At 40.3% G+C, this 25,933-nt stretch overlaps 1 protein-coding gene across 1 annotated transcript; it reads left to right on the forward strand.

Annotated features, from left to right (window-relative positions):
* Positions 1-384: 384 nt before the first annotated feature.
* On the forward strand, positions 385-22,280 carry LOC149468269 (fibrinogen alpha chain-like). The gene is made up of 4 exons (XM_089670523.1): positions 385-453; positions 743-926; positions 14,411-14,556; positions 18,756-22,280. The coding sequence occupies exons 1-4, from the start codon at positions 385-387 to the stop codon at positions 19,053-19,055; spliced, it is 699 nt and encodes a 232-aa protein (XP_089526649.1). The 3' UTR covers positions 19,056-22,280.
* The last annotated feature ends 3,653 nt before the right edge of the window (positions 22,281-25,933 follow it).

The following is a 25,933-nucleotide window of genomic DNA, read 5'->3' on the forward strand; positions in this document are numbered from 1 at the left end:
TGATTGGCTGCTATGCACTAGATTCTGAGAGCTCCAGTTTTAGTAAATACACCCCCAAGGGTGAATCACCCTTTCTTCAGATACATTGATAAACAAAGTGCAGTTGGGATTGCATATGAACAGCACCAGATAGAAAAACTGATATTGTCTATAGCAACTAATCAAATGACAGTTTTCTTTTTCTAGTGATGGCATTATTGTTATTATTATTACACAGGATTTATATATTGCCAACAGTTTGCTCAGCGCTTTACAATATAACGGGAGACAATACAGCAACGATACAGTTCAATACAAGAGGGATAGGAGGGCCCTGCTTCTTGGAGCTTACAATCTAGGAGATATAGATTTTTTTTCTATCTCATTTACTTACTGGCATAAACAATGCCAGCATTTTCCTTTGGGCTCATTTTCATGTACATGCCACATCTGTTTGGCTTACTTACAGCCAAAGTGGGGAACCTGTAAGGTTTCAGGTTACTGTAGATAAACCACTGCATGATAAGTGTTGATTGGTTGCTGTGCAATCATTTTGAATTAACAGAATAACCCTACATATGTGTTAGTACCTAGGAATCTTTTTTATTTTTCACAAACAGCCAATAAACAAGTAATAATGGAATAGTGAAAGCACAGCAGACAGTTGGATCAGTACATACATAACTCTACATTATTAATTACAGTATTAATAAGCCTCTTGTGAAAAAGGCAGAAAAGTGACCCAGACTCCTCTTATTAGCAGGTTACCAACTGCCCAAATGGGTGTAGGGTACAAGGCCTGATTACCAAATTTGAAAAAGAGTTTGTCATTCGAACGGAAACTGCAAAACAATCCTGGGTGACAAGTAACTCTCAACACATTATAACCTTTTCTGAAATAAAACATCTGCATGAAGTTGTACAGAGAAACATACTTAAGGATCAAGGCAAGTACACCATTAATCTGACTTCACAGAGATTAAAGTGATACTAAACCCACAACAGTAAAATCAGGTCTGTATATGCAGTAAAGCATGCTTGTTATACTCACTGTGGAACCTAAGGGGTTAATCCTCTGCATTGTGTAAAAACTGTGATCCTGACTTCTCTGATCCCCCCCTTCCTCCAGTGCTCCCCTCTTATCTCCTGATAAGACATATCTTGTGGACATGCTCAGTTTGGTGTTTATTGCTAGAGAGCTTTTTTTTTTCCTTGGGAGAGCACAGGACCAATCAGCACGGTCCAGACAGAGGTCATGGGTCCTGCATCCTCCTAGAAAAAACTCCTCCTACAAGCTTTAACCAGTGCTCTGCTGAACACTGATAGAAGTCACAAGAATGCTCTAACTGCTGATGAGAAAAGGTATATAGCAGTTTATATTTACTAAAATAATTGCACTTCCATGTTCTGTGTACTGTGGGAGACCAGACAATGTGTGGATTTACCAACAACTGTATTTGTAACACTTTAAATTGCTTTTAAATAGCTAAACGCTTATAAACAGAAACCATTAAAATAGTCACAAATGCTACAACCTGATTGTACAATCTCTGTACAATGTGTGGATTTACCAACAACTGTATTTGTAGTGTAAGGTCCTACCTTGAAGATCCAGTCAGTTTATTTTTAATCAGTTGGGCCCTCATACTGCATAGGTTTTGGTAAATCTAATAGATTAAATTATAGCATGCCTGAGATTTACAATTGCAGGCTATGGTTTTCTTGACCGAGTCAGTATTTTTATTTCAGGCACTTATATAGACCTGTCATTTTACGTAGCGCTTTACATATGTATTATACATTCACATTAGTCCCTGCTTTCAAGGAGCTTACAATCTAAGGTCCCTAACTCACATTCATACATACACATACTAGGGCCAATTTAGACGATCCAATTAACCTTCCAGCATGTCACTGGAGTGTGGGAGGAAACCAGAGTACCCAGAGGAAACCCACGCAGGCACAGGGAGAACATGCAAATTCCGAGTATTAAAAGAAATCAGAAAATGTATATATTATATTGTATTTTAGTCCGCAAAATGAAAACTGCCTACAATTATTGGGGAACTTCAAAAAACACAAGTACATGCAGGCCTGGACATGAGGGAAGTCTGTTAAGACCAGGTCCTAGGTCTGCAAAATTTAATGGAGTTTCAGATTGCCTATCTGCATTGTTGTTGAAATTATTTTTAATTTGTAAATGTATGTCAGGAAAAAGAAAATAAAACATGCAGTATACAGTATCTCTGCAATAGATGTACATTTAGCTGTTTATCCCTTTAAAGATCCTTCAAAGGAGAACAGAAAAACACCTACTGATCCTGGCAGGGATGGATTCAGCTTTCTGAACTGACAACACAGTGGAGTTGATTTACTAATAACAAATATACTCTGTTGACTTCCATCATCCAGTCATGTACAGGCAAAAATGCTGTTTTTGTTTTATTTTCCTTGCACGTAATTGGGTAGTCTTTGCACAGTGAAGCTTTACCTCATTTACTAAGCTCTGGAGAAAATGCACGTTGCAAAGTGCACAGTCTGTTTGCCTTTAACCCCAGTGCTTCTACTGGCCTGAAAAAGCAGGGAATAGTGTCAAGTCTGCCCAGTTGTCTTTTGCTGAACTACAAACACCTTCCCTTCTCTTCATCTCCAAAGCATATGGGGGGTGTTTTGTAGTGCAAGAGAAGAACTAGGAGGGCTGACTCTTAGAGATAACAGAACACAGAACAGTACAGGATTTTTGGCTAGATCAACACATTTTCTTTGCACTTATTGAACAGATAAAACATAACCCTTTCAGTGCTATGTTTGAGAAAACAAAAGGAATCAATTAAGAGAAGTGCATTGCTAGGGTTTACATACACTTTTAGGCTTCGTGCACACTGGATGTTTTAATAATACTGGTAACATTAGCTGTGTAAAGTCACATTAAAAACGTGCGTTTTTCAGCATTTTTTAGCGTTTTAGCATTAGCGTTTAGCGGCGTTTTATTTCGGAGTTTTTTAGCTTTTTTTGTTCAACAAAATATCCAAAAATGCCGGTTTGCCACGATTTAGTCCTCATGCACACTGGACGTTTTTACAGCGGCTGTTTTTTGGCTTTTGACAATTTTTTCTACCGCCAGTAAACCCCCCAGCATGTTATCCTATGTGTCCATGCACACATAGACTGTAATCAACGTTTTTTGGATGGGACGTTTTTGGCTGGAAAAAAAAACCCAGGACTAGTGGGTTTCTAGAGGAGTTTTTTAGCTGTAAAAACACTCTAACGCTGAAAAACGTGGCAAAGCGTGGTAAAACGGCGCAAACTGGCATTTTTTGACTTTTTAAAAACATTTTTTTGGTTAAAAAAAACCACTAAAAATTGCAAATGTTGGAAAACGCTGCAAAAGGTTGCTGAACACTAATGCAAAAACGCTAAAAAAGCTGAAAAACTCACGTTTTTAACATGGCTTTACACAGCTAATCCAAAAAAACAGATAATGTGATCCTCCTGCGCTTCTAATATATTAGTGATAAACCTCATATAAGCTGCTAACACACAAACCTAAACCTTATAGGTGTGAATGTAAAATTGTATAAATAAATTGGTGTAGTACTAATCAATATACCACATATGAATACACATACATAAAGACATATAAATTTAAAATAATAAATCCAAAGTGATCTGATCCAGTCGGGATCTAGTTGTGACACACATACACATGACACAGAAACGTGAAATAACAAATTGGTCCCAATAGGACCCAATAGAGTGAAAAAATCCAAATGACACCAACAAAAACCCAAATTGGGATCAATTTATTTATTTCAGGTACTTATATAGCACCGTCCATTTACGCAGCGCTTTACATATATATTGTACATTCACATCAGTCCCTAACCCTCAAGGAGCGTACTAAGGATCTAAGGTCCCTAACTCACATTCATACATACACATACTAGGGACAATTTAGACAGGATCCAATTAACCTACCAGCATGTCTTGGGAGTGTGGGAGGAAACCAGAATACCAGAGGAATCCCACACAGGCACAGGGAGAACATGCAAACTCCAGGCAGGTGCTGCCATCGTTGGGAATCAAACCTACGACCCTAGTACTGCCAGGCAGAAGTGCTAACCATTTAGCCACTATGCTACCAATAAATCAATGTAATATGAACTAGTGCAATCGACATTGAATCCCTAAAAAAAGGGGGATAATCCACCTAATTAAAGTGATAAGTGCTTAAAATACCCCCCCAAAAAAAATATAAAATCACTCAATCAAAGCCATATACAAATACAAAAAACAATGCTCCAATATGAATAAATACTATAAAGTGAAATATATGTCAAATATGAATAATGACAATAAATACACATAAAAAGTCCAAAAAATAGTGCAAATAGCCAAAAGTGATCCAATGAAACAAATTCATGCAGGTGATGTGGTGAACGTGCATTCAAGCCAACGGTGAAATCCTCAAATGGCTAGATTGCCCCCTCACCTCCTTACTGAGACCCACTGGGCCAGCGCGCCTTTAGGATCACACCAGGATCCTTCACAGGCAGTAACTCGTCACTGGATGGTATCCATAGGAAATCCCCATCAATGGTGGCACTCACACATCTCAGGTCCCCTTCAGATACAGGTACCACAATATAGCTCACTCTGTCATAAGGATCATGTGCAGGCTTCGTAGTCTATTGGTCCGTCTGTCTGACACTCCACTGCACCACATACGTGTTGATCCCAGCAGCGCCAGCCAGTGTGTTAATGAATTGAACCTGTGCAGATTACAGGTATTGTATACAAAATGCAAGGAACACAATCTGCGGACATAAGGGTACCAGAGTAAAACAGCCGAACACACGTAAAAATAACATGCTATGTGTTATCAACGTCTTCTGGCATAGGAGGACAATAGAGAAGTAAGATATTTCATCTATAAAATCTCTTAAATTAAACTGGCAAATAATTCCACTATTAGTAGTTATTAACATAAGATCCCACTCGCACTGGATGCAACTTGCATTCCAAGTCGCACCCTATTGTCCGCATTTACATTGGTCATATCAGTGCGATTCCGACTTAGTTGGAGCCGCACTGATTTCTAAAGTAATGCATGCACTACTTTTGGTGCGATTTGCATAGACATCTGTGTCAGATGTCTTGCAACTTGCACCTCAAATTGCAATGACATCCTGACTTTGAAATTGTGCCACTTATTTATTTATTTCAGGTACTTACATAGCGCCATCAATTTATGCAGTGCTTTATATATATATTGTACATTCACATCAGTCCCTAACCCTTAACCTCCTTGGCGGTATTCCCGAGTGTAGCTCGGGGTAACATTTCAGTACCAAAAGCGGTAACCCCGAGCTACACTCGGGCTTACCCTGCGGCACTGCTCCAGCATGTATTCTTCACTTACCTTACCCTGCGCTCCCACGATGTGTCCCCTGCAGCGTCCCCGGCCATCTCCTCCGGCCGATGCCGGCATCCGGCTTCTGTGTCCTGTCCCTGTGACGTCGGGACGTACGGGCGCCGCCGCCGCCGCCGGCGGCGGGAAATTTAAAAATTTAAAAAAATGTCTTTTTTTTTTTTTTACATTTTACATAGTAAAACATTGCTGTCTCAACCAATTTCACATACATATTGTCCCTAATGCTTTGTCCTGCGCCCTGCCTGCATTTTGTCTGTTCTTTCTGCCTGGAAACTGAGAAATGTCCATGGCGTCCAAAAAGTGTCCCTTTAGGTCAAAAGCGGTTTAGACCAGCTAGAGAACAGTGATAGTAAATCAGAACCACTTGCAGAATTGAGTGATAATGATTCGTGGGGGAAATTCGTCATCAGACACTGAAAACGATTTTGCGACTGAGCTCAGCAATGTGCGAACTTGGCGCTATATTTCACATTTCAGTGTTTTTGGTTTGATTATATTATTGAATTAAATTTTTTATTATTTTTATATTATTTTTATGATTATTTATTAAATTATAATTTATGATTTTGTGTTTCAAATTTTATCATACCCGGGATGTTTACTAGACTCTTGTTCGGACAGATTTCAGTGAGTTTTTCCTAAAAATTACAGCCTACAATAAAAAAAATACATATTTCCATGCAAAAAAATGGTACCGATTTCAGCACCAAAAATCTGAAATAATCATACCGCCAGGGAGGTTAAGGAGTGTACAATCTAAGGTTATATCGTATAAAGATAAAGACGATTATAAGTCAGAATCTGATCGATTAAAAACATATATGGAACATTTAGAAAATGAACAAAGGGTTAAAAAACGAAAGAAGTATGCTAGGGATGTAAAAGATTATCAGGAGGATTATGTTTTTAGATGGCAAAAGGATGAGGTTAATACACCTGTTCCACCCACACCTCTTGCTACTCCTTTAAACAAACCTTCTAAATTTCCTCGCAACAACAGAGGTTATCCACCTAAAAATAATAAAAGTAATAATAATTACTATGAGACACCTGTAAAACAGCGCATTGAATTCAATGTACCTACATCAAATAGGTATGATACTCTGAATCCTATGGCTGATTATAACATAGGCTCACGAAGCAATAATTGGCACCCTAATTGGCAACAGCAAAGGGATAATTATTATCCAAGGCCGCACTACTACAATGGTGATAATAATGATAACTATTATCAACACCATTATAAACCTTACATCCCAAGGAATAAAAGAAAAAATGGTCGTAATTTCAAAAAACCTGGTTTCAGACCTTATTATGAGCAATCTAGAACCCCACAAACTGGCCCCTCCCATTCCGGTAACCAACATAACGAGGGTAAACAGACACAGCAGCCTTTTTTAGGCCCAGGACGGGCACAAAAAAGGAGCGCTCACGGAGAGGAAAAAGAGGAGGCCAGAGGGTCAATAAATCCCAAAAAAAGAAAGATGTAAATGAATTGGGCATTTTTAATCTCAGTAACACGGAATTATCACCAGATGAACTCAACCTTCTTGGTAAAGGCCTTAAATATGCACCCACAGCATCTTTAAGTAAATTTCAAACTTACATCGACATTAGGAAATATGTCAGAAAATTAACTCTTAAAAAGTATTTTTTGACCAATCCTATTGTACGTAATGACCCTCCAAACACTAGCATTCATTCTCATTTGAGAAATGCTTCGTTGTTTAATCCTCCCGTACAATCATTGACTTATATCAATGCCTTCCGTGACACTGTCTTAAAGGACCTTGGCACACTGGAAGTAAAGAAAGCGAGAACCAATGTAGCCTGTAAAAAAGCCATGGACACCCTGTTGGAAAACAAAGATTTGGTGATTAGACCAGCAGATAAGGGGGGAGGTGTCGTGGTCTTATCCAAAACTGATTATATTAATGAGGTTAATAATATTTTAAGTGATAATGATACCTATTCTCTTTTGTCTAAAAACCCACTTTATTTATATAAAAAATTATTGAAAACTATTCTAAATAAAGGTTATGATAATAAGGTCATAAATAAAAAAGAGAAAGATTTTTTATGCCCCTCTGCACCGAAGTTACCCATACTCTACATTTTACCTAAAATACATAAGAGTATGACCAATCCTCCGGGAAGACCGATTATCAGTGGCATCGGTTCACTGGGTTCTAGAGCGGGTGAATACATCGATCATTTTTTACAACCTCTAGTCACTGGTACCCCCTCATATTTACGCGATACAAAACAGGTTTTACAGGATATTAATAACATCAGCATCAAATGTGATACTTTTTTAGTGACTGCTGATGTTACATCATTGTACACTAATATTGACCATTTAGATGGTATGGAAGCAGTGAAGTTTTATCTTGAGGATTTTAATGGGATGTCGAGTTTACAGAAAGATTTCATTCTTGAGTTGTTGCAATTCACAATGACCAAGAACTACTTTTGGTTTAATAACCAGTTTTATTTACAGACTAAGGGGGTTGCAATGGGAGCGAAGTTTGCTCCCAGCCTGGCCAATCTCTTCATGTCTAGGTGGGAGGAAGACATGATATATGGAAGAGATTGGCCAGAGCTTTTGTTTTATAGACGATATATCGACGATATATTTTTAATTTGGAACGGTGAGGAACAAGCGTTATTGAACTTTTTCAACACTTTGAATTTTAACACACTTAATATTAAGCTCACATTTGAGTATAGCACAACTAGCATCCATTTTTTAGATTTAACCTTGGTTAATTATGAAGGGAGGATTGTCACTGAAACCTTTTTCAAGGTTACTGACAGAAATAGCTACATCCCCCTCGACAGTTGCCACCATCCCATGTGGTTGAGCAACATACCCAAAAGTCAATTCCTGAGGATCAGGAGAAATTGCACTGATCAAAATACTTTTCTCCATCAAGCTTCTATCCTCAAGGAACGTTTCTTGGAAAAGGGTTATGATGGGAACAAACTGGATGACACTATTAAGGAGGTTACTCATTTAGAGAGAGACTCCATTCTATATGGGACTAATAAGCAGAGACAACAGAAAGTATGCCCATTTATAACTGGCTTTTCCATTCAACATAAGGCTGTCTCCAAAATAATTAAGGCTAACTGGAAAATATTAAAAGCCGACCCTGTTTTAGCAGATTTTTTGCCTGATAAGCCTGAAATAACATTCAGAAAGGCACCAACACTGCGAGACAAGTTAGCCCCTAATGTGGTTAATCCCCCCACTAGTGTTTCCTTTTTCTCGGAGCTTAAAGGATTCTTTCCATGTAACAAGTGTATCATCTGTAGGTGTAACGGAATTAGAAAAAGGAGTACCAGCACTTTCAATTCAGCAGTTACAGGAAGAAACTATAATATTGATGGCTTCATTACATGCAATAGTAGATTTGTGGTCTACTTATTACAGTGCCCGTGTAATAAACAATATATTGGGAGAACTACGAGGAAATTAAAGGATCGTTTGAGAGAGCATGTCAGTAATGTTAAGAAGGGGAATAAGGAACATTCCTTGTCTAAACATTTTCGTTTATTCCATAATAATGACCCCACTTTATTGACTTTTGCTGGTATAGATATTGTTACAACTCATTGGAGGGGAACTAATAGAAAGAGAACAGTCTCACAAAAAGAATCAAAGTGGATTTATGAATTGGACACTTTTTATCCCAAAGGACATAATGTTGAGTTTGATATCAACAGTTTTATCGATAACAGCTGACTTTGGTTGATTATTTGTATGTGCTATTAATTGTTAGTTTTTTACATTTTTATATATTATTATCTGATGGGCTAGTTATTTTATGTTGCTATTTGTGTGATTGCACATAATTATGCTTGATACCTCTACGCTTTTATCAAGTATTTTAATATTTATTATTAATCTGTAGATACAATGCAACCTTGTGTCTACTTTGGTTTTTAATAACATTTTTATACATTATTGTCTAATTACACATTATGTGTACATCATGTTGTGGTTCTTGGTCATTGCGAATATATGTTTAATCATGTTTATATGGATATTGTTTATTCTTATTTTTATGTATATCCATTTTTGAATTTTATTTGTATAATTTTTGTAATTTGTGTAATTGCATTTATTGTATATTTATACTGGAGACATATTATTTTAACTTAATGTTTTAACAGATTATGGTATATGGATGTGCATCTATATACATGCGTTTATAACATTCAGTTAGGTGTTCTCATTGCATTTCTTGTGTGTTGTTTCCAGCCCTGTATGTATTGACAAACAGCCGCTCACTGCTGATAATATACCCACTGCACAGCTGTGTTTGTCTCTGGCATCGTAGTTGTTGGTAATGCAGACCACAACAAAATGGCGCTGGACTAAGATGCGGACATCATAGCGATGTCTGCTTTGCGCATGCGCAGGGACGCCGGCAAAATGGCGGACGCGCTTATACGATTGCCAGATACTACATATACAGGGTTTGGAGTAGATGTCTGGTTAGCTGACACACTCCCTATGAATATGTGCACATGGCACGAAACGCGTCAGGGTAAGAGCAGCATATCCCAGACATTATACCACCGCATGGAGCGGTGGTTATCTTTATGCAAATTTATGGTCAGTCTATTTATGCAGTCCTTGTCTATCTATTTTTTGGATCAATAAATCTTTATTTTAAACGGTATCACACCATCCTGGCTTTTTTCTTGGGACCCTGCTGAGTTTAATACTTGCAGAGTCTCTTAGGGGACAGCTGAGGTGTGTCCTAGTGTGGCAACACACGATTCATAAGAGGATTCTTTGGATGGACTGCTGTGCTTAGATGATGACCAGATCCGTTTAGGAGATAACTGCGTATGGATATCGGGATACCATCTATATGCATATTTGAATTATGCATCTGGTGAGTGCATGATTCAGTTACTCTGATCACCGGAAGACGCACGTTTTTTCAGTCACCATTTGATGTTTAAAGGACTATCATTATTCTTATGCACAGTTTTTGGCACTTTGTCACCATTTTATATGTATATGGTTTAATTATATTGTGTTCTAGCGCTGCGCCCTTCTCTTTTATATAATCTAAGGTCCCTAACTCACATTCATGCATACACATACTAGGGACAATTTAGACAGGATCCAATTCACCTACCAGCATGTCTTTGGAGTGTGGGAGGAAGCTGGAGTATACAGAGGAAACCCACGCAGGCACAGGGAGAACAAGCAAACTCCAGGCAGGTGGTGCCATGGTTGGGATTTGAACCAATGACCCTAGTACTGCCAGGTGGAAGTGCTAACCATTTAGCCACTGTGCTGCCCTGCCGTTCACTTACAGTGAAGTCGCACGATTTCGAAGTCAGGATCGATGTGACCGGGGTGTAAAGGCATGTTCATCCACTGCACTCTCTTTTTCTTGTTTATTCACATACTCATATAAAATGGTGATGAGTATGTTAGGGAAAAAGCAATATATTTATGCAAAATAAATAAAAGCATACAGTGTCTTACTCAATAGGACAAGGACTGAAGTGCCAGGTGCAGTAAATAATAACAGCCAATCACATTGATTTATGTTATGCCTAACTGAAAGAGAATGGCCACTATAGGTTACTGCACTTGCACATATTAGTAATACCTTATGTTGGTATCTTATCGAATGGGCGTAATAGTTTTCAAAGTAAAAAAAATCCAGCCTTAAAGGGAACCCCCAGCCTCCTTTGAAAAAAATAAAAGTCAGCAGCTACAAAAACTGTAGCTGCTGACTTTTAAAAACCAGCCACTCACCTGTCCCATCCTCTGTCCCCGGCATATCAACTGTGGGCACCCGGCTGTGACAGCTTGCTGCTTCACATGTGTAAGCAGCGCTGTGCATTGTGAATGGTCCTGCAGTCTTCTGGGACCTGTCACGTGTCTCATAAAACTGCGAGAGGTAAAGGGAGGTTAGAGAAGAACTTTTGCTTCTGATCGCCTAGGCCAGGGGTGTCAAGTTGGCAGCCCTCCAGCTGTTGCAAAACTACAAGTCCCATCATGCCTCTGCCTTTGGGAGTCATGCTTGTAACTGAGGAACTTGCAATGCCTCATGGGACTTGTAGTTTGGCAAAAGCTGGAGGGCCGCCAGTTTGACACCCCTGGCTTAGGCAGTCGGTGTGGAAGTGGGAGTGGATAACTGTCAAAATAAAATACCTGCTCCCCAATGGTGCCAATTCTTAATGGGGAGTGGGGGACGAGTCCTTAAAGCAGAACTTCCCCTTTTGGGTGGAGCTCCTTAAGCATAGTACGTTTTCCACTCTAATAATGCCAAAGTAATGAAGTGATTAACCCGGAAAATCTGACTAAATGGAAAAATGGCAGTTGTACAAGCTCGTGGATGTTGTTCTGACCTTGTCTTTACTGCCTAGTGAGTCACTTAATTAAAAGAAGCATATAAGAAATTTCTTCAGACTAAAGCTGGTCATAGATGGATCATTTTATTTTGGAGGTGGGAATCCCCTCCTCCCCACTGCGCTATTGTATTCTGGCAGTGGAACTCCTCCACTGCCAGAGTACACAGATCAGCGCTGCAGCTGATTGGCTGTAGTGCTGATCAAGCAAATATATACTACCAGTCCCATTCAGGAGTTGATCACTAGATCAGCTCTTCTTGGATGATCTCAGACATACCGTAGATGGATTTAAATTTGACCAGTCCCTGCTGAATGTATGGCCAGCTTAAACTGGCTGCATGCTTGTCCAGGTTTAAGATTTGCAAGCTAGTGAAGCCAGAATTAAGATAGCATCCCTGGAGCCTACACATTTAAGAGGTCATCATGTCTCAGCAATGGCAGCTCCTATATTTCTTTTCTCACTTTAAATTGGCTAGTGTTCTTCTGCACTGCTGGCTTAAAGTACTGGTGTCCCTGGAATAGAGCTGCTACAAATAAATACTGTATATTTCCCACTGGAAAATTAATTCATATACCATATTCATATGCCAATTTATATATGTACAGTATATATTCCGTTCATGAACATTCAGACAAGGGAGTTCCAAACCTTTTAGATTTTTTAAGGTTAGACAAAGAACAAAATATCAGTAAGACTTTAAAGCTACCAAATATATTTAAGTTTTTATTCATGACAAATGTTATATATATAAGTATTGTGTAGGTCAGTGCAGATACATAATTGCCATCTTAACATACAACTGTTATTCTCTCAAAATTCTCTCAACATTCGTGCACAAATAATATAGTTTATATGAAACAGTAATTGGAAACACTATAAATTACTCAATAGACCTGAAGAGATTGTGATTTTGTAGCATGCAAAATTAACCTCCTACATTTTACAATCAGATTGTGCACAGCCAAGTTTAGGAACAGAGAGTATCCATAATGCCATTGCCTCCTCATATTCCAAATTGAACACAAGTCATCAGCTAGAAGTTCATCACCTTTCTGCCTACCTTTATTCCCCCGGTAAGTGCAGGGTATAGGGTTAATCAGCTACCAAATGAAAGGGTAAAAGCAAATCTAAACCTTAAAACAGGTTTAGGCTCTTTTTCCCACCTGGTAATCCTGATGTTTACACACTTTCTGTTCTAGGTTGACAACTCGAACTCACGTTACTGTATCTGGGAAAGCAAAAATATTGTGTTGTCACCCTGTGTGTATGTTAGGACTACAGAATGCCTCCACTCTCTTCAACTTTTGAGAGCAATGCACCTGATAAGAATTCAGCACAAGCCGAGAGTACAGAAAATTATCAACCCACATGATTTCCAGCATGTAAGGAGTCTTGGCGCCAAAGAGTACATGTTCCTGCCCTGCTTCTTCTTAGATGGAACAGCAACCCACCTGCTTGTAGCCCTCTACCTCTGCCATCTTCTGCCAAACTCCTTGCCAGAGGTCTTCCCCAACATTCTAGGCCCTTAGTCTTTATATTTCAAAGAAATTAATGTCCACACAAAAGTAGTACTTTTGATGCACTTCACTGGTTTCACTTTAGAAGATGATAATTACAGTCACATCACATAAAGAAGTACTTTGTCAATCACATATAGTGGATGAATCACAGCAGTCACATGTGAGAGCAGCACACAATACTTCACCCTTCAGCCATTTTCCTTTTTACAGCCTCTCTACTTCCCAGGGTCATTAGTACTCCCTCTGGTTAGCCTTAGGCTTTTTGTGTCTAGCTCATGACTCCTTGCTTGTCTATCCAGAGACATGATCAATGCAGTTGTACCTCTCAGGTACACTTCCCCTGGGTCCTCCATGGGGATAGACTCACTTCAGAGAGCACTTGGCCTGGCCTGAAAGGGCTTTTGCAACCCTTCTAGCCTCCACCACCATTACTACAGCCGGCTTTTCAGGGTGCAGAACTTTCTCACCCTGTCCAGGGCCCCCACATCTGTGCATTGTGGGTTATCTAGCTCCCATGCCTCGACTGCACTAAGGCTCCTCCCAACCTGTCTTCTATATGAGCAATGACCCATCACACCACTACTGGAGGGCTCCAACTAAAAGGGACCTAGCACCTGATTACGTTATTCTCTGCCATCACACACCATTCTTGGACAAAGCCACCTAGTGGCAGACTAGCTAACTGCCCCTGCTTACAGTATATGTTTGCACTTATTGAACAAATATAACAAAACTCTATCAAAGGTATTTTTTACAAACCGAAAGGGAGCAAATCCTAGACATTTGTTGTTATGGTGTTATGGTTTACATAGAGTTTAATTACTGGTTCAAGACATTGCTGTTAAGCATTAGTCCACTATAACATATTGTAAGCAATACTGTATATACAGCAAAGATGTCTGGAGGTTATTTACAGACCAGTAAAACTGACTAGACTAATAAACACAAAAGTTTTGTCATATGATGTTCCTTTGCTTCCCAGATTTAAATAATTCTGTATATCATACAACATAAAAAACAACAACATAGTGGTATTTTGGTAGTTCCCTATTCATTTTGTGATCAACATACACAATTATATTTTAGACACACTGAAAACATTTGCTCATGACGAAAATAAGTTCAGGAGGAAACTGATGTCACTGAAACTGAAGGTGAAGGAGCAAGCAGTAAAAATCGAACATTTACTGAGTGAGCTTCAGGATCAGCTTGCAGAGATGAAGAGGCTGGAAGTAAGTGTTTTCATTTCTAAAAATACATTATTATTGACATTTTTAAACGCTTGGAGATAATTATTCAGTTTTAAATGACAGGCTTATTTCATAGGACAATATGACATATGACAGCAGTGTGACAAGAATAATGTTTATAAGACCTGTGCTATCATATTGCAAGCAATCAGACTTCAGATTAGGCTCATTTATGCAGGCCATAGATGGGTCGAAAATCGGCCGATTTTTCTTTTAAAAAAACGAACAATCGGTCGTTCAAGTGGCCGACGTTACCACCAATGGTAAAAAAAATCGTCCGATTTTCATCCCTTCTACAGCCGGCAAAAAGTGTCCCTGCAGAGAGCTCCACTATTTCTGACAGTTCTCTGACAGTTCCTTCACATTTACAGCGGTTGAAACATTGTATCTATTTGTTTCCATTTAGGATACAGATGTTTTTATTCGGAAACAAATAGATACATTGTTGCAACCGCTGTAAATGTCAAAGAACTGTCAGAGAACTGTCAGAAATAGCGGAGCTCTCTGCAGAGACACTTTTTGCTGGACTGGAATTCTTCTTATTTTCATCCTACTTCTTCTTCTTCTTCTTCTTCATCCTCATCCTCTTCTTATTCTTCTTCCTCCTCATCCTCCTCTTCTTCTTCATCCTCCTCCTCCTCCTCTTCTTCTTCTTCTTCATCCTCATCCTCTTCTTCTTCTTCTTCATCCTCATCCTCTTCTTCTTCATCATCCTCATCCTCTTCCTCTTCTTCTTCTTCCTCATCCTCATCCTCTTCTTCTTCCTCCTCATCCTCATCCTCTTCTTCTTCTTCCTCATCCTCATCCTCCTCTTCTTCTTCATCCTCATCCTCCTCCTCCTCCTCTTCTTCTTCTTCTTCTTCTTCTTCTTCATCCTCCTCCTCTTCTTCTTCTTCTTCTTCTTCTTCTTCTTCATCCTCATCCTCTTCTTCTTCTTCTTCTTCATCCTCATCCTCTTCTTCTTCTTCTTCTTCCTCATCCTCCTCCTCTTCTTCTTCTTCTTCATCCTCATCCTCCTCTTCTTCTTCTTCTTCTTCTTCTTCATCCTCATCCTCTTCTTCTTCCTCATCCTCATCCTCTTCTTCTTCCTCATCCTCTTCTTCTTCTTCATCCTCTTCTTCTTCTTCTTCTTCACCCTCATCCTCTTCTTCTTCTTCATCCTCATCCTCTTCTTCTTCTTCTTCATCCTCTTCTTCATCCTCATCCTCTTCTTCTTCTTCATCCTCATCCTCTTCTTCTTCTTCTTCATCCTCTTCTTCTTCCTCTTCATCCTCTTCTTCATCCTCTTCCTCTTCTTCTTTTTCATCTTTTTGTCTTCCTCTTGCAGGTCACTCCTCATGTGCAGATTTGTTATCGGTAAAAAATCGGCCGATTTGCCCACTAATTGCCGCGAAAATCGGCCGATTGGCAAAATCGGCCGATTTTTTTCCAACTTTACCGAAAAACAAAAACGGCCAAAATACCGAAAAACGGCCGACCAAATCGCCCACTAACGATCCGAAAATCGGCCGATTTTATTTTCGGCCGAAAAATCGGCCGATTTTCGACCCATCTATGGCCTGCATTATGTATGATGTATTCTGATTGGTTTCTAAAGGGTACTGCACTTTGTAAAAACTAATCCTAATGTTAAAGGACTACTAACACCTAACAATAACATACGTGGATACAGAATGTAATGATAGATTTTTTTTTACACACCACACATTTTATTTATAAAAAAAAGTTTAAAGTTCCATCCATGTTAAAGGTCAGACCATCAATAATTTATTATTGATCATGATTTATTATTTTCTTCAAGGTGGAAACAAGCATTTCACTAAAACTTTGGGTGAAATAACATTTACTCTTAGATTGTAAGCTCCCAGAATCAGGCCCTGCTAACCCTCTTGTATTGAACTCTATTGTTGCTGTATTGTCTCCCGTTATATTGTAAAGTGCTGAGCAAACTGTTGGCGCTATATAAATCCTGTATAATAATTTACTAAAAGGTACCAGTGACATAAGATGGCGGTTTTATTTTCAGGCAGGAACAATCCAGCAACCATTGGCAAGACTGGCTGTCAGTTGTGCTATAAACATTGAACAAGCTTAGGTCCATAGAAAGGAGCAGACAGGGAGGGGAGTCTCAGGAGGAACAGCTGTAACTAGATATGTTCTTCAACACAGACTTATCTTTCCACTACACTAACCACATGTTAAGCTGCCAATACATGGATCAAAAGTCAGCCGATTCAGCAGTGATCGGGCAAATTTTGAATGAGCACTGCGGTTGTACAGAAGTCAGTCTACCGATCGATTTCTGTACAACCACCCTGCTGGAAAATTTCCTCTTGATTGGCATGCAGCACTGATCAGTGTATTTTGATGGTGAGGAAGTCTCCCCACTGTCGGAATACAATGACACAGCGGGAGGGTTCCCCATCCACCTCGAATGTGTGGATGGTGGAATTGTGTCATTTTTTCATTTAACCTGCTGGTTGAATTAAAAACAAAAAAGACTCAGCTATGGCCAGCTTTAGTGTGGGCTATTTGTTGAAATCATAGACATTAAATAGTTGTCTGAGCTAGTTATTTTAAGATGTCTCATGCTCCTAACTATTCCTCATTAAGTGGGACTGGAACCAAATGCTCTGGCCTTCTTTCCTTCTAATTTATCCCATGTTTTGGCATTTTGTATGGAACTCTATAAAATTCACTATTGAATGACCTAAGGGGGTTGATTTACTAAAACTGGAGAGTTCAAAACCTGGTGCAGCTCTGCATAGAAACCAACCAGATTTCAGTTTTCTTTGTCAAAGCTTGAAGAAGCTGAAGTTAGAAATATATTGGCTACTATGCACAGCTGCACTAGATTCTATTCAAATCCTATCACCCCCCCCCCCCCCCAACATTCAATCTCCATTTTTCTATGTTTGTTTTATTTTTTCTTCTGGCCTTGCCCCCTGCCACCATTCTGACCTAGGTAAGAATAATATGTTCCTGGTCTTGTAGCCTCATGTCACAAGTCTTTGATGTAATTTTACAGATCTAAATATCAGACATAAAAAACAGCTACAAAATCATCTGGGTACAAAAAAGTAATGTCTCCCCAAACGAGGGATAACTTGAAAAGCAACTCCATATAATTTTTTTACACTGGAACCTGTAAAGCATTGCACCCACTATCAGCAGTTTGTAGGTGCAATGCCAGGCTCCTGCAGATGCTTAGTACACTGTCCGTACTTTGTATTTGCAGGCTGTTACTGAATTGCAGGAAGGATCAATGAACTATGAGAGCGCTCACCAGGGCCCTTGCAGTTCATTCAGAACTACAAGCCATTGACTGTGGTAGGCAACTGCAACTGTAGTTCATTCATTCACAGAACTCTGTGAATAAATGATCTGGCCATGTGGGTAGAGCCTTGCACTGCAGCGCTGTTGTTAAATTGTGACAATTGGTATGGGGGAGGCAGGAGCTGGAACATGTTTTATGTTCCACACTAAATACGTGTGGAACATGTAACATGTTCCAAATGTAAACTTAGCCTTTACAAAAAATCCCTTTTTTTTGTTAATGTTGATTAAAATAGTGTTCCTACATGACATTTGCAAGAGAAAAATCTCTTTGTTCCTACTCAGCTTTCAAGCATTGCCACAGTAGTCAGTGAAGGTTCAGTGATGGCACAAGGGCACATTGCTGCCATGGATTCATGCCATTTAAAAGAGCAATATAAGAAGCTGTTGTCCCCCTTCTAACAGAAACTGTACTGGGAAAAATCAATGGGTGACTTTCTGGAGCACCGAATAGAGGGTGGGCAAGAGCCAAGCTACTAAAAAGTAGCGTGCCATATCCACTTTTTTGGGAAACCTCTTCAGGGAATTATTACAGGGAAAGCCACGTCGTACAGAGAGCTATTTAGAGTCAGTTTAGCATCTATTGATAAATTACCATGAAGTCTTCCTAGAACTGAAAAGACCTCTGAGTAGTGAAAAGTATTTAAGATAGTAACTTTAGTTGCCTTCTGACTTACCACTACTACATACCACTACTACATATCCCATGGCCTGAAGGAGTAAAAACCATGCACAAGTCTAGATAGCTCAGAAGACAACAGAGCTTGAACTTACTATGATTATGCCTACTGCAAACCAGTTTAAAATTCACATATATTCATGTGTGCTTTGCATTTATATTTTAGGTAGACATTGACATCAAGGTACGTTCCTGCAAAGGATCATGTAGAGATGTTCAATTGAACATAATAAATCTGGAAGACTATGAAAGTTGGAGCAAACTTTTGAATACGGTGAAGAATTTTCATTTAGCTGAAGATAAAAGCATGGGTTTTGTTAATCTAACTTTAGCAAATGTCAATGTTACTAGCTTCAATGAACTGTTTCCTCTAATGCAAGGAAAGGGTTTGAGCCTCTTTGAACATATAACCCACTATATGCTAAAAGTAGAAGATGATTACAAAGAGAATGAAAATGCACGGTAGCGATCAGTCTATTTATTTACTTTAGAGTGAACCTGTACTTTCCCCATACTAATTTAAGTAAGAGACTTGCTTTACAGAAGGGAGTGTCAACTGCCTTTACTTCTCTTCCATTCACTTCTCCACTGGTCCAAACTGGTGCCTAAATGCAGTGAAGTTCTCTATGAGTTTCTATTGAGTCAAATACTATTATGTTTAAACCCTCTGCTCTCACATGACTACACTCGGGCACGATGCTTGAGCACTCAGGCACCTAGCACTGCATTGAGGGTAGGCACATGGAGTGTCACCTGTTCCCATTCTGATGAGTGATGGTGGAATGGAGCAGGGGCGCAAGTGGGAGGAAAGTTAAAGCTTCCGAGAAAGCCCTCTTCAAAGCAAAGCTGTAATTTACCTATTGTAGGCAAAGTACAGGTTAAATTGTAATAGCTTCTTTATTTAAATCCAAGATTAGAGTGCAACTAAAGGCTCCTGTATGAGAGTCTAAACAATGACCAAATCCAGTTACAGAGTCATAAACGTCTTATACATTTCCTGACCAAGCCAAATCAAAGCAGGTTAAAGTGGTGGTGGTGGTGGTGGTTGTGGTGAAGGGGTGGTTGGCAACAAAATCAACACTGTCAGTTCAGAAAAAAGCGGACAGGACTTGGTGTGACCAGGTGCTGATTGATAAGCTACAGATTTGTGATGCACAATGACACTTCTGATAGCCATGCCCCCATCCCAATATGTTTTCATCCCATTGCAGCACAAACAGACACAGCCTGCATGACAGATTGGCAACTCTGCTTTTAATTCAGGAGCAGTGCAGAATCATTGCCACGCCATCACAGGAAGATGCATTGGGTGGACTTCACTGGCAGGCTCAGAAGGGACTCTAAGTGCAGATATACTTACAATTAAGTGGTACAGCACATATATTTTTATTGAGAGGCTATAGTTTACTTTAAGTTTGTGCATCTTGATTCTTGAAGCATATACATAGGCACTGTGTTTTCTCTATTTCTAATCACCATATACACGCCAAATATTTGTTAATGAAGGATCTTAGGGTCCATACTCATGGAGATTCCCAGGGGCCACAGATACAATATATATTTCTGGGAACAGGATTGTCAAGCTGTGATAACACTGACTTGTTCCTTTTTTTACTGGTAACATCTGAGATGCCTTCACTAGCAGTTGGCAATGAAAACTAGCATTTGCATTCCCTGGAATTATGTATTGGATCACTGTAGGATGCGTTTGGACCATGCCTTTATCACCTTTTAGCACATACTTGTTCCAATGTCTCTGAATTCTGCTGAAAATATCCATTAGCAAAGCATCATAGTAGAGCCATTCTTGAAATGGGGCATGATAGAAAATAGCCCTAAGGTGGCCCCTGCTAGGAGTGGAATGCTACAAATGTCTCATCTTGCCTGCTGGCCTTACATTTTGACTGGCAAATACAGAATGATTTGATACTGTGCAGTATCTGTTTCCTCAACCACAGTGAGGATGTGAAGGTTGTTGGGGTCTGACTTATCATTAAGGTTTAGGGCAAGCATGTCAAACTGTTGTTTTTTTGGGCCATATGCAGCTCTCTCATTTATCCTTTGCGGCCCTCAGCCAGTGCCAGGATTTAAAATTAAAGAGGCTCCAACTGTTCTCTGGTTACTAAAAGCTACATTCAGGCCCAGACTGGCCATAGGGCACACTGGCCATTTGTCTGGTGGACGGGGGCTGCCGGGCCGCATATCCTAACAAGAGCTAACTGGCAAGGAGGAGCAGCTGGGGTGGCATATAGAGGAACCGATTTATCCATTTCCCTCCTGCCACCACTGAATGCCCACTTCTCCTCTCCCTCTTGCAGGCATTCAGCGGTTGCAGGAAATGAATGGGTCAGTTCCTCTATATGCTGCCCACCCCCCCCCCTCCTATTTATCTTCTTTCTTTTGCCCCCAGTCCCCTGTCCTCTCTCCTGGTCCCCCTGTGCTCTCTCTGGGCTACTGTGTGCTCTTTCCTGGCCCCTCTCCTACCCCTCAGTGTTGCCGGGTTCCCCCCTCCCCTCTCCTGCCAGCTGCTGTGGGGCAGGATGAAGAGTGGGGAAGGGGCCAGTAAATATGTAATTTCCCGGTCCCTTCCTTTGTCTGAATGAACAGTCAATGATCAGTACTGATTTGTGCATTCATAACTGAGACATAGTAAATTGTATTTACTATACTTTAGTTTTTTACTGAACGTGAAGCTCAGTACAGAGCTATTCCTGTCCATTCATTCTGTGCTGCTGAGGCTGCAGAGATGGAGATTGAGGGCTGTGTCCTCAATCTCCTCTCTCTGTCTCAAAGGTGAGATGTCAGGGGTCTGTTTAGACCCCTGATATCTCACCAAAACCCCCCAATGGGGCTCCTAATACAAAATTGTAAAAAATATTAAAATATGAAATTGTCAAAAAAAAAATAAAATGGTAAAAAATAATAAAAAAATTAAAATAAAAAGCTACGGACACCAGTGGTGGAACTACCAAGTTCGCAAAAGTTGCACTTGCCACCAGGCCCTAGCATTCTGCCACCGCGCTTTACGGGAAGGGCCCCAGGCTCAGGGCTGCTCAGTCTATAAGGCTCAGCTTTTTTGTCCCAGTCTGGACCTGACTACATTTACTTACCTTATCTGTAAAAACCTGAAAGGGACTCTAATCCTTCCTCACTCAAACAAAAAAAAAAAAAAACTTTGGGTTACATTTTTTAGACATGCCAGTGTTGTAGCACTCCAACGTCAACACTTAGTTAACTGAACACCATATTTTTTACTGCTACACAAAGCACTGTCTTGCAATAGTAAACATATGGGTCAAGTGTAGAAACTGTTGTTCTTACGTTAGCCTCCTTTGAACTGGAGGCCCTGACTTACCTCATACAGAGAATCTAGTTAATCAAACAACTATAATGAACACATTTTCAAAGCAATACTTCTAAGTGAACAATATATCCAAAGATAATACAGCTTTCAGATAAAAACTATCTCCTGCTCCACAGGTACGAACCAAATCCAGATACCTTGATAGTTGAGGATCACTATTACTTTCAGACTTAGAAATACTGATTTGTACATTTGACATTATTATCTCTGTTTACAAATTGGTGCTGTTAATCTTCCTAGAGATGGCGCAGTATTTCTGTCATCCTATGATGCTGTCTATTTATTCTTCAAAGATATGCAATAAAAATTATTTTATATGGTTTATAATCATGTGTCTTTTCTTTTGTAAAGAGAAGTGTCATTAACTTATTAACTCATTAAGTTCTGAGTAAATGTATAATACAAATAAAGAAACGTAAAAATAAAGGAGAATCCGCAAATTTGCAAAATATCCACAAAACATACAAACTTGCATAACCTTAGTTAATATTGAAAGGCGTTGACAAGCATGGTGAGATGCACTGGAATGCAGTAAGGGTGCACTGGAAACAGCAAGCATGCACACATACTGTATGTACAGCTACACCAAATAATACCATTGACATTGTGCATAACATAAGAACAAATGTAAAGAATGAGATCTTAGATAACCAATGTAATCATGTATGCTCATGGAAAAAGTAAACAAAGGAAAGAACAAATCCTGTTGTCTGCATTGTTGTTTACCCAAGAGTTCAGTGGACCATGCGTAGGCTGAATCTGCTAAAAAGTGTCCTTGAAACAAGATGGTTTATTTGGTTTGATTGTGTAAGGAACAAGATATGACAATATCTGCACTCAAAAAGCAGAGCAGTTATATGTAATGGAAAATTTGGGGTAAGAGAAATGTGTAAGTTATATTGCTGGATAGAAACAATATAACAAACATATAACACATAACAAACATATAACATATAGCAAAATACTTCTTTGAAGTGATATTAAACTTTTAGCACATTGACCACAATGAAATAAACATTCCCCAGAAAACTATTTGTTAAAGTGTTTGTAAAGTTGTTCACCTTTATGCATCCCCCCCCCCCCCCAATACTCACCTAAGCTCCCTCTCGATCCAGCGGTGCACTGGAGTCTCGGGACTCCCTCTCCTCATTGGCTGAGACAGCAGCGGGAGCCAAGGGCTGTCAATCACAGCCAGTGAGCCAATGAGAAGAGAGAGTGGGCGGGGCCAGGCCACGGTTCTGTGTGTGAATGGATACACGGAACAGCGGGTGCCCTCATAGCAAGTTGCTTGCTGTGGGGGCATTTGACAGGAGGGAGGGGCCAGGAACGCCAGCGGGGGAGGATCCGGGCTGCTCTGTGCAAAACCATTGCACACAGAAGATAAGTATAGACATGTTTGTTATTTTTAGATAAAAAAAGTTAAGCCTTTAGGATCGCTTTAAATTTCTTACCCCAGCACTTATAGTTTATACCATTCAATGTTGCTGGCTCCTGCTCTCTCAGTGGTGCTTCCCTGAACTTCTGGTTAACAGTGTACAGTTCAGTCTCCAGTCAGTTTATGAGCTTGGAGAAGGGAGGGGTAGGGGCAGGGAAGTGACTTGCCATCCTAGGCTACTGGGCTGTTTGTTTCTTTTAATGCACATAATGTGGGGAGTCACAGCTCTAGTTTCTGCATGCAAGGATGGCTGGGACAGGATGTTGGGAGGAAGGGGGGGGCAGAAGGGGCGCATGCCCTAGGCGCAGCTTCTCTCTGTAGAGGCAGGGGTGGGCTGGGGGCTCCAGCAGCTCGCTTCTCCCCTCCTCACTGAAAGGAGTGACTGCAGAGTCTCTCGTGTCAGAAGAGCTTGTTTTCATTCCAAGTGCAACAGTACTCAGTACAGCCACCCCAGCAGAATGGGTAAGTAACTGGGAGTGGGGTGGGTGGAAGACCTCTGTACTAGGAGGGGAGAGATCTTTGTAGTAGGGAGGGGAGGGGGGTTGGGAGAAGAGCTCTGTACTGGGGGGAGGGGAGTATTTTGTAGTGGGGGGGAGGGGTTAGGGGAAAAGCTCTACACTGAGAGAAGGGGGGGGGGTGAAGCTTTGTGGTGGTGCTTCTTATGCCACTTTTCCTTTCAGTGACACCACCGACTCAAGGACATTTTCCCTTTCAGTGGCACCACTGAATTAGGGACATTTTTTCTTTTCAGTGAGATCACTGACTCAGGGACATTTTTTTCATTCCAGTCATACTAACGACTCAGGGACTTTATTTTCATTTCAATGACACCACTAATGATGGAAAATTTTTGTCTTCAGTGACACCACCATCCAAAGGATATTTTGATCACCCCAGATGTTAACCCCTTCATGCCCAGTGTCATTAGTACAGTGTCAATGCTTTTTATTAGCATTGATCACTCTATTAGTGTCACTGGAGATGTGAGGGGCTGTTAGTCAGGTCCCACCCGGTGTTAGTGTCAGAATGCCGCAGTCCTGCAGTCCCACTATAAGTCGCTGATTGCCGACATTACTAGTATAAAATCAATCAATCAGTAAAACGTCCAGTATATATACAGTTGCAAGAAAAAGTATGTGAACCCCTTGGGATTACGTGGAGTTTTGCATGAATTGGGCATAAAATGTGCTCTGAACGTCATCTAAGTCACAACAATAGAAGAACACAGTCTGCTGAACATAATACTACACAAACATTAGATGTTGCCATGGTTTAATTGCACATAACATGCAAACATTCACAGTGCAGGGAGGAAAAAGTATGTGAACCTTTGGACTTAATAACTGGTTGACCCTCCTTTGGCAGCAATAACCTCAACCAAACGTTTCCTGTAGTTGCAGATCAGACCTGCACAATGATCTGGAGTAATTTTGCACCACTCCTCTTCACAAAACCGTTTCAGTGTAGCAATATTCTTGGGATGTCTGGTGTGAATCGCTCTCTTAAGGTCATGCCACAGCATTTCAATCGGGTTGAGGTCAGGACTCTGACTGGCCCACTCCAGAAGGCGTATTCTGTGCTGTTGCAGCCATTGTTTTGTTGAATTACTTGTATTGTTTGGGTCATTGTCCTGTTGCATCACCTATCCTCTGCGGAGCTTCAGTTGGCGGACAGATGGTCGTACGTTTTCCTGCAAAATGTTTTGATAAACTCTGGAATTCATTTTCCCATCAATGACAACAATCCGTCCAGGCCCTGAGGCAGCAAAGCAGCCCCAAAGCATGATGCTCCCTCCGCCATGTTTTACAGTGGGCATGAGGTTTTGATGTTGGTGTGCTGTGCCTTTTTTTCTCCACAAATAGTGTTGTGTGTTCTTCCCAAACAACTCAATCTTGGTTTCATCTGTCCACAGTATATTTTACGAGTAGTGCTGTGGAACATCCAGGTGCTCTTTTGTAGACTTCAAACGTGCTGCAATATTCTTTTTGGACAGCAATGGCTTCCTCCGTGGTGTCCTCCCATGTACTCCATTCTTGTTTAATGTTTTCCTTATTGTAGATGTGTCAACAATAATGTTAGCATGTGCCAGAGATTTCTGTAGGTTTTTAGCTGACACTCTGGGTTTCTTCTTTACCTCATGTAGCATTCTGCGCTGTGCTCTTGCAGTCATTTTTACAGAACGACCAAGCCTAGGGAGAGTAGCAACAGTGCTAAACTTTCTCCATTTGTAGACAGTCTGTCTTACCATGGACACATGAACATCAAGGCTTTTGGAGATACTTTTGTAACCCTTTCCAGCTTCATGCAAGTCAACAATTCTTGATCGTAGGTCTTCTGAGAGCTCTTTTCTGCGAGGCATGGTTCACATCAGACAGTGCTTCTTGAAACCAGTAAACCCAAAACAGGTGTGTGTTTTTTAAGGGCAGGACAGCTGTCAGCAACACATCCAATATCATCACACTGATTGGAGTCAAGGTTGGCTCACTCCTGGCTCCAATTAGCTCTGGTAGAAGTCATTAAGCTAGGGCCTCACATACTTTTTCCT

This window comes from Staurois parvus, unplaced genomic scaffold (genome assembly GCF_062004578.1).
Source record: "Staurois parvus isolate SC_StPar_1 unplaced genomic scaffold, SC_StPar_1.0 ptg000090l, whole genome shotgun sequence".
NCBI classification, from domain to species: domain Eukaryota; kingdom Metazoa; phylum Chordata; class Amphibia; order Anura; family Ranidae; genus Staurois; species Staurois parvus.

Excerpts from the sequence above, each read along its gene's own strand:
- LOC149468269 (XM_089670523.1), top strand. The coding sequence starts at position 385 with ATGCCAGCATTTTCCTTTGGGCTCATTTTCATGTACATGCCACATCTG. Across the intron at positions 454-742 it reads TTGGCTTACTTACAGCCAAA|GTTACCAACTGCCCAAATGG; the intron begins GTGGGGAACCTG and ends TCTTATTAGCAG. Across the intron at positions 927-14,410 it reads AAACATACTTAAGGATCAAG|ACACACTGAAAACATTTGCT; the intron begins GCAAGTACACCA and ends ATTATATTTTAG.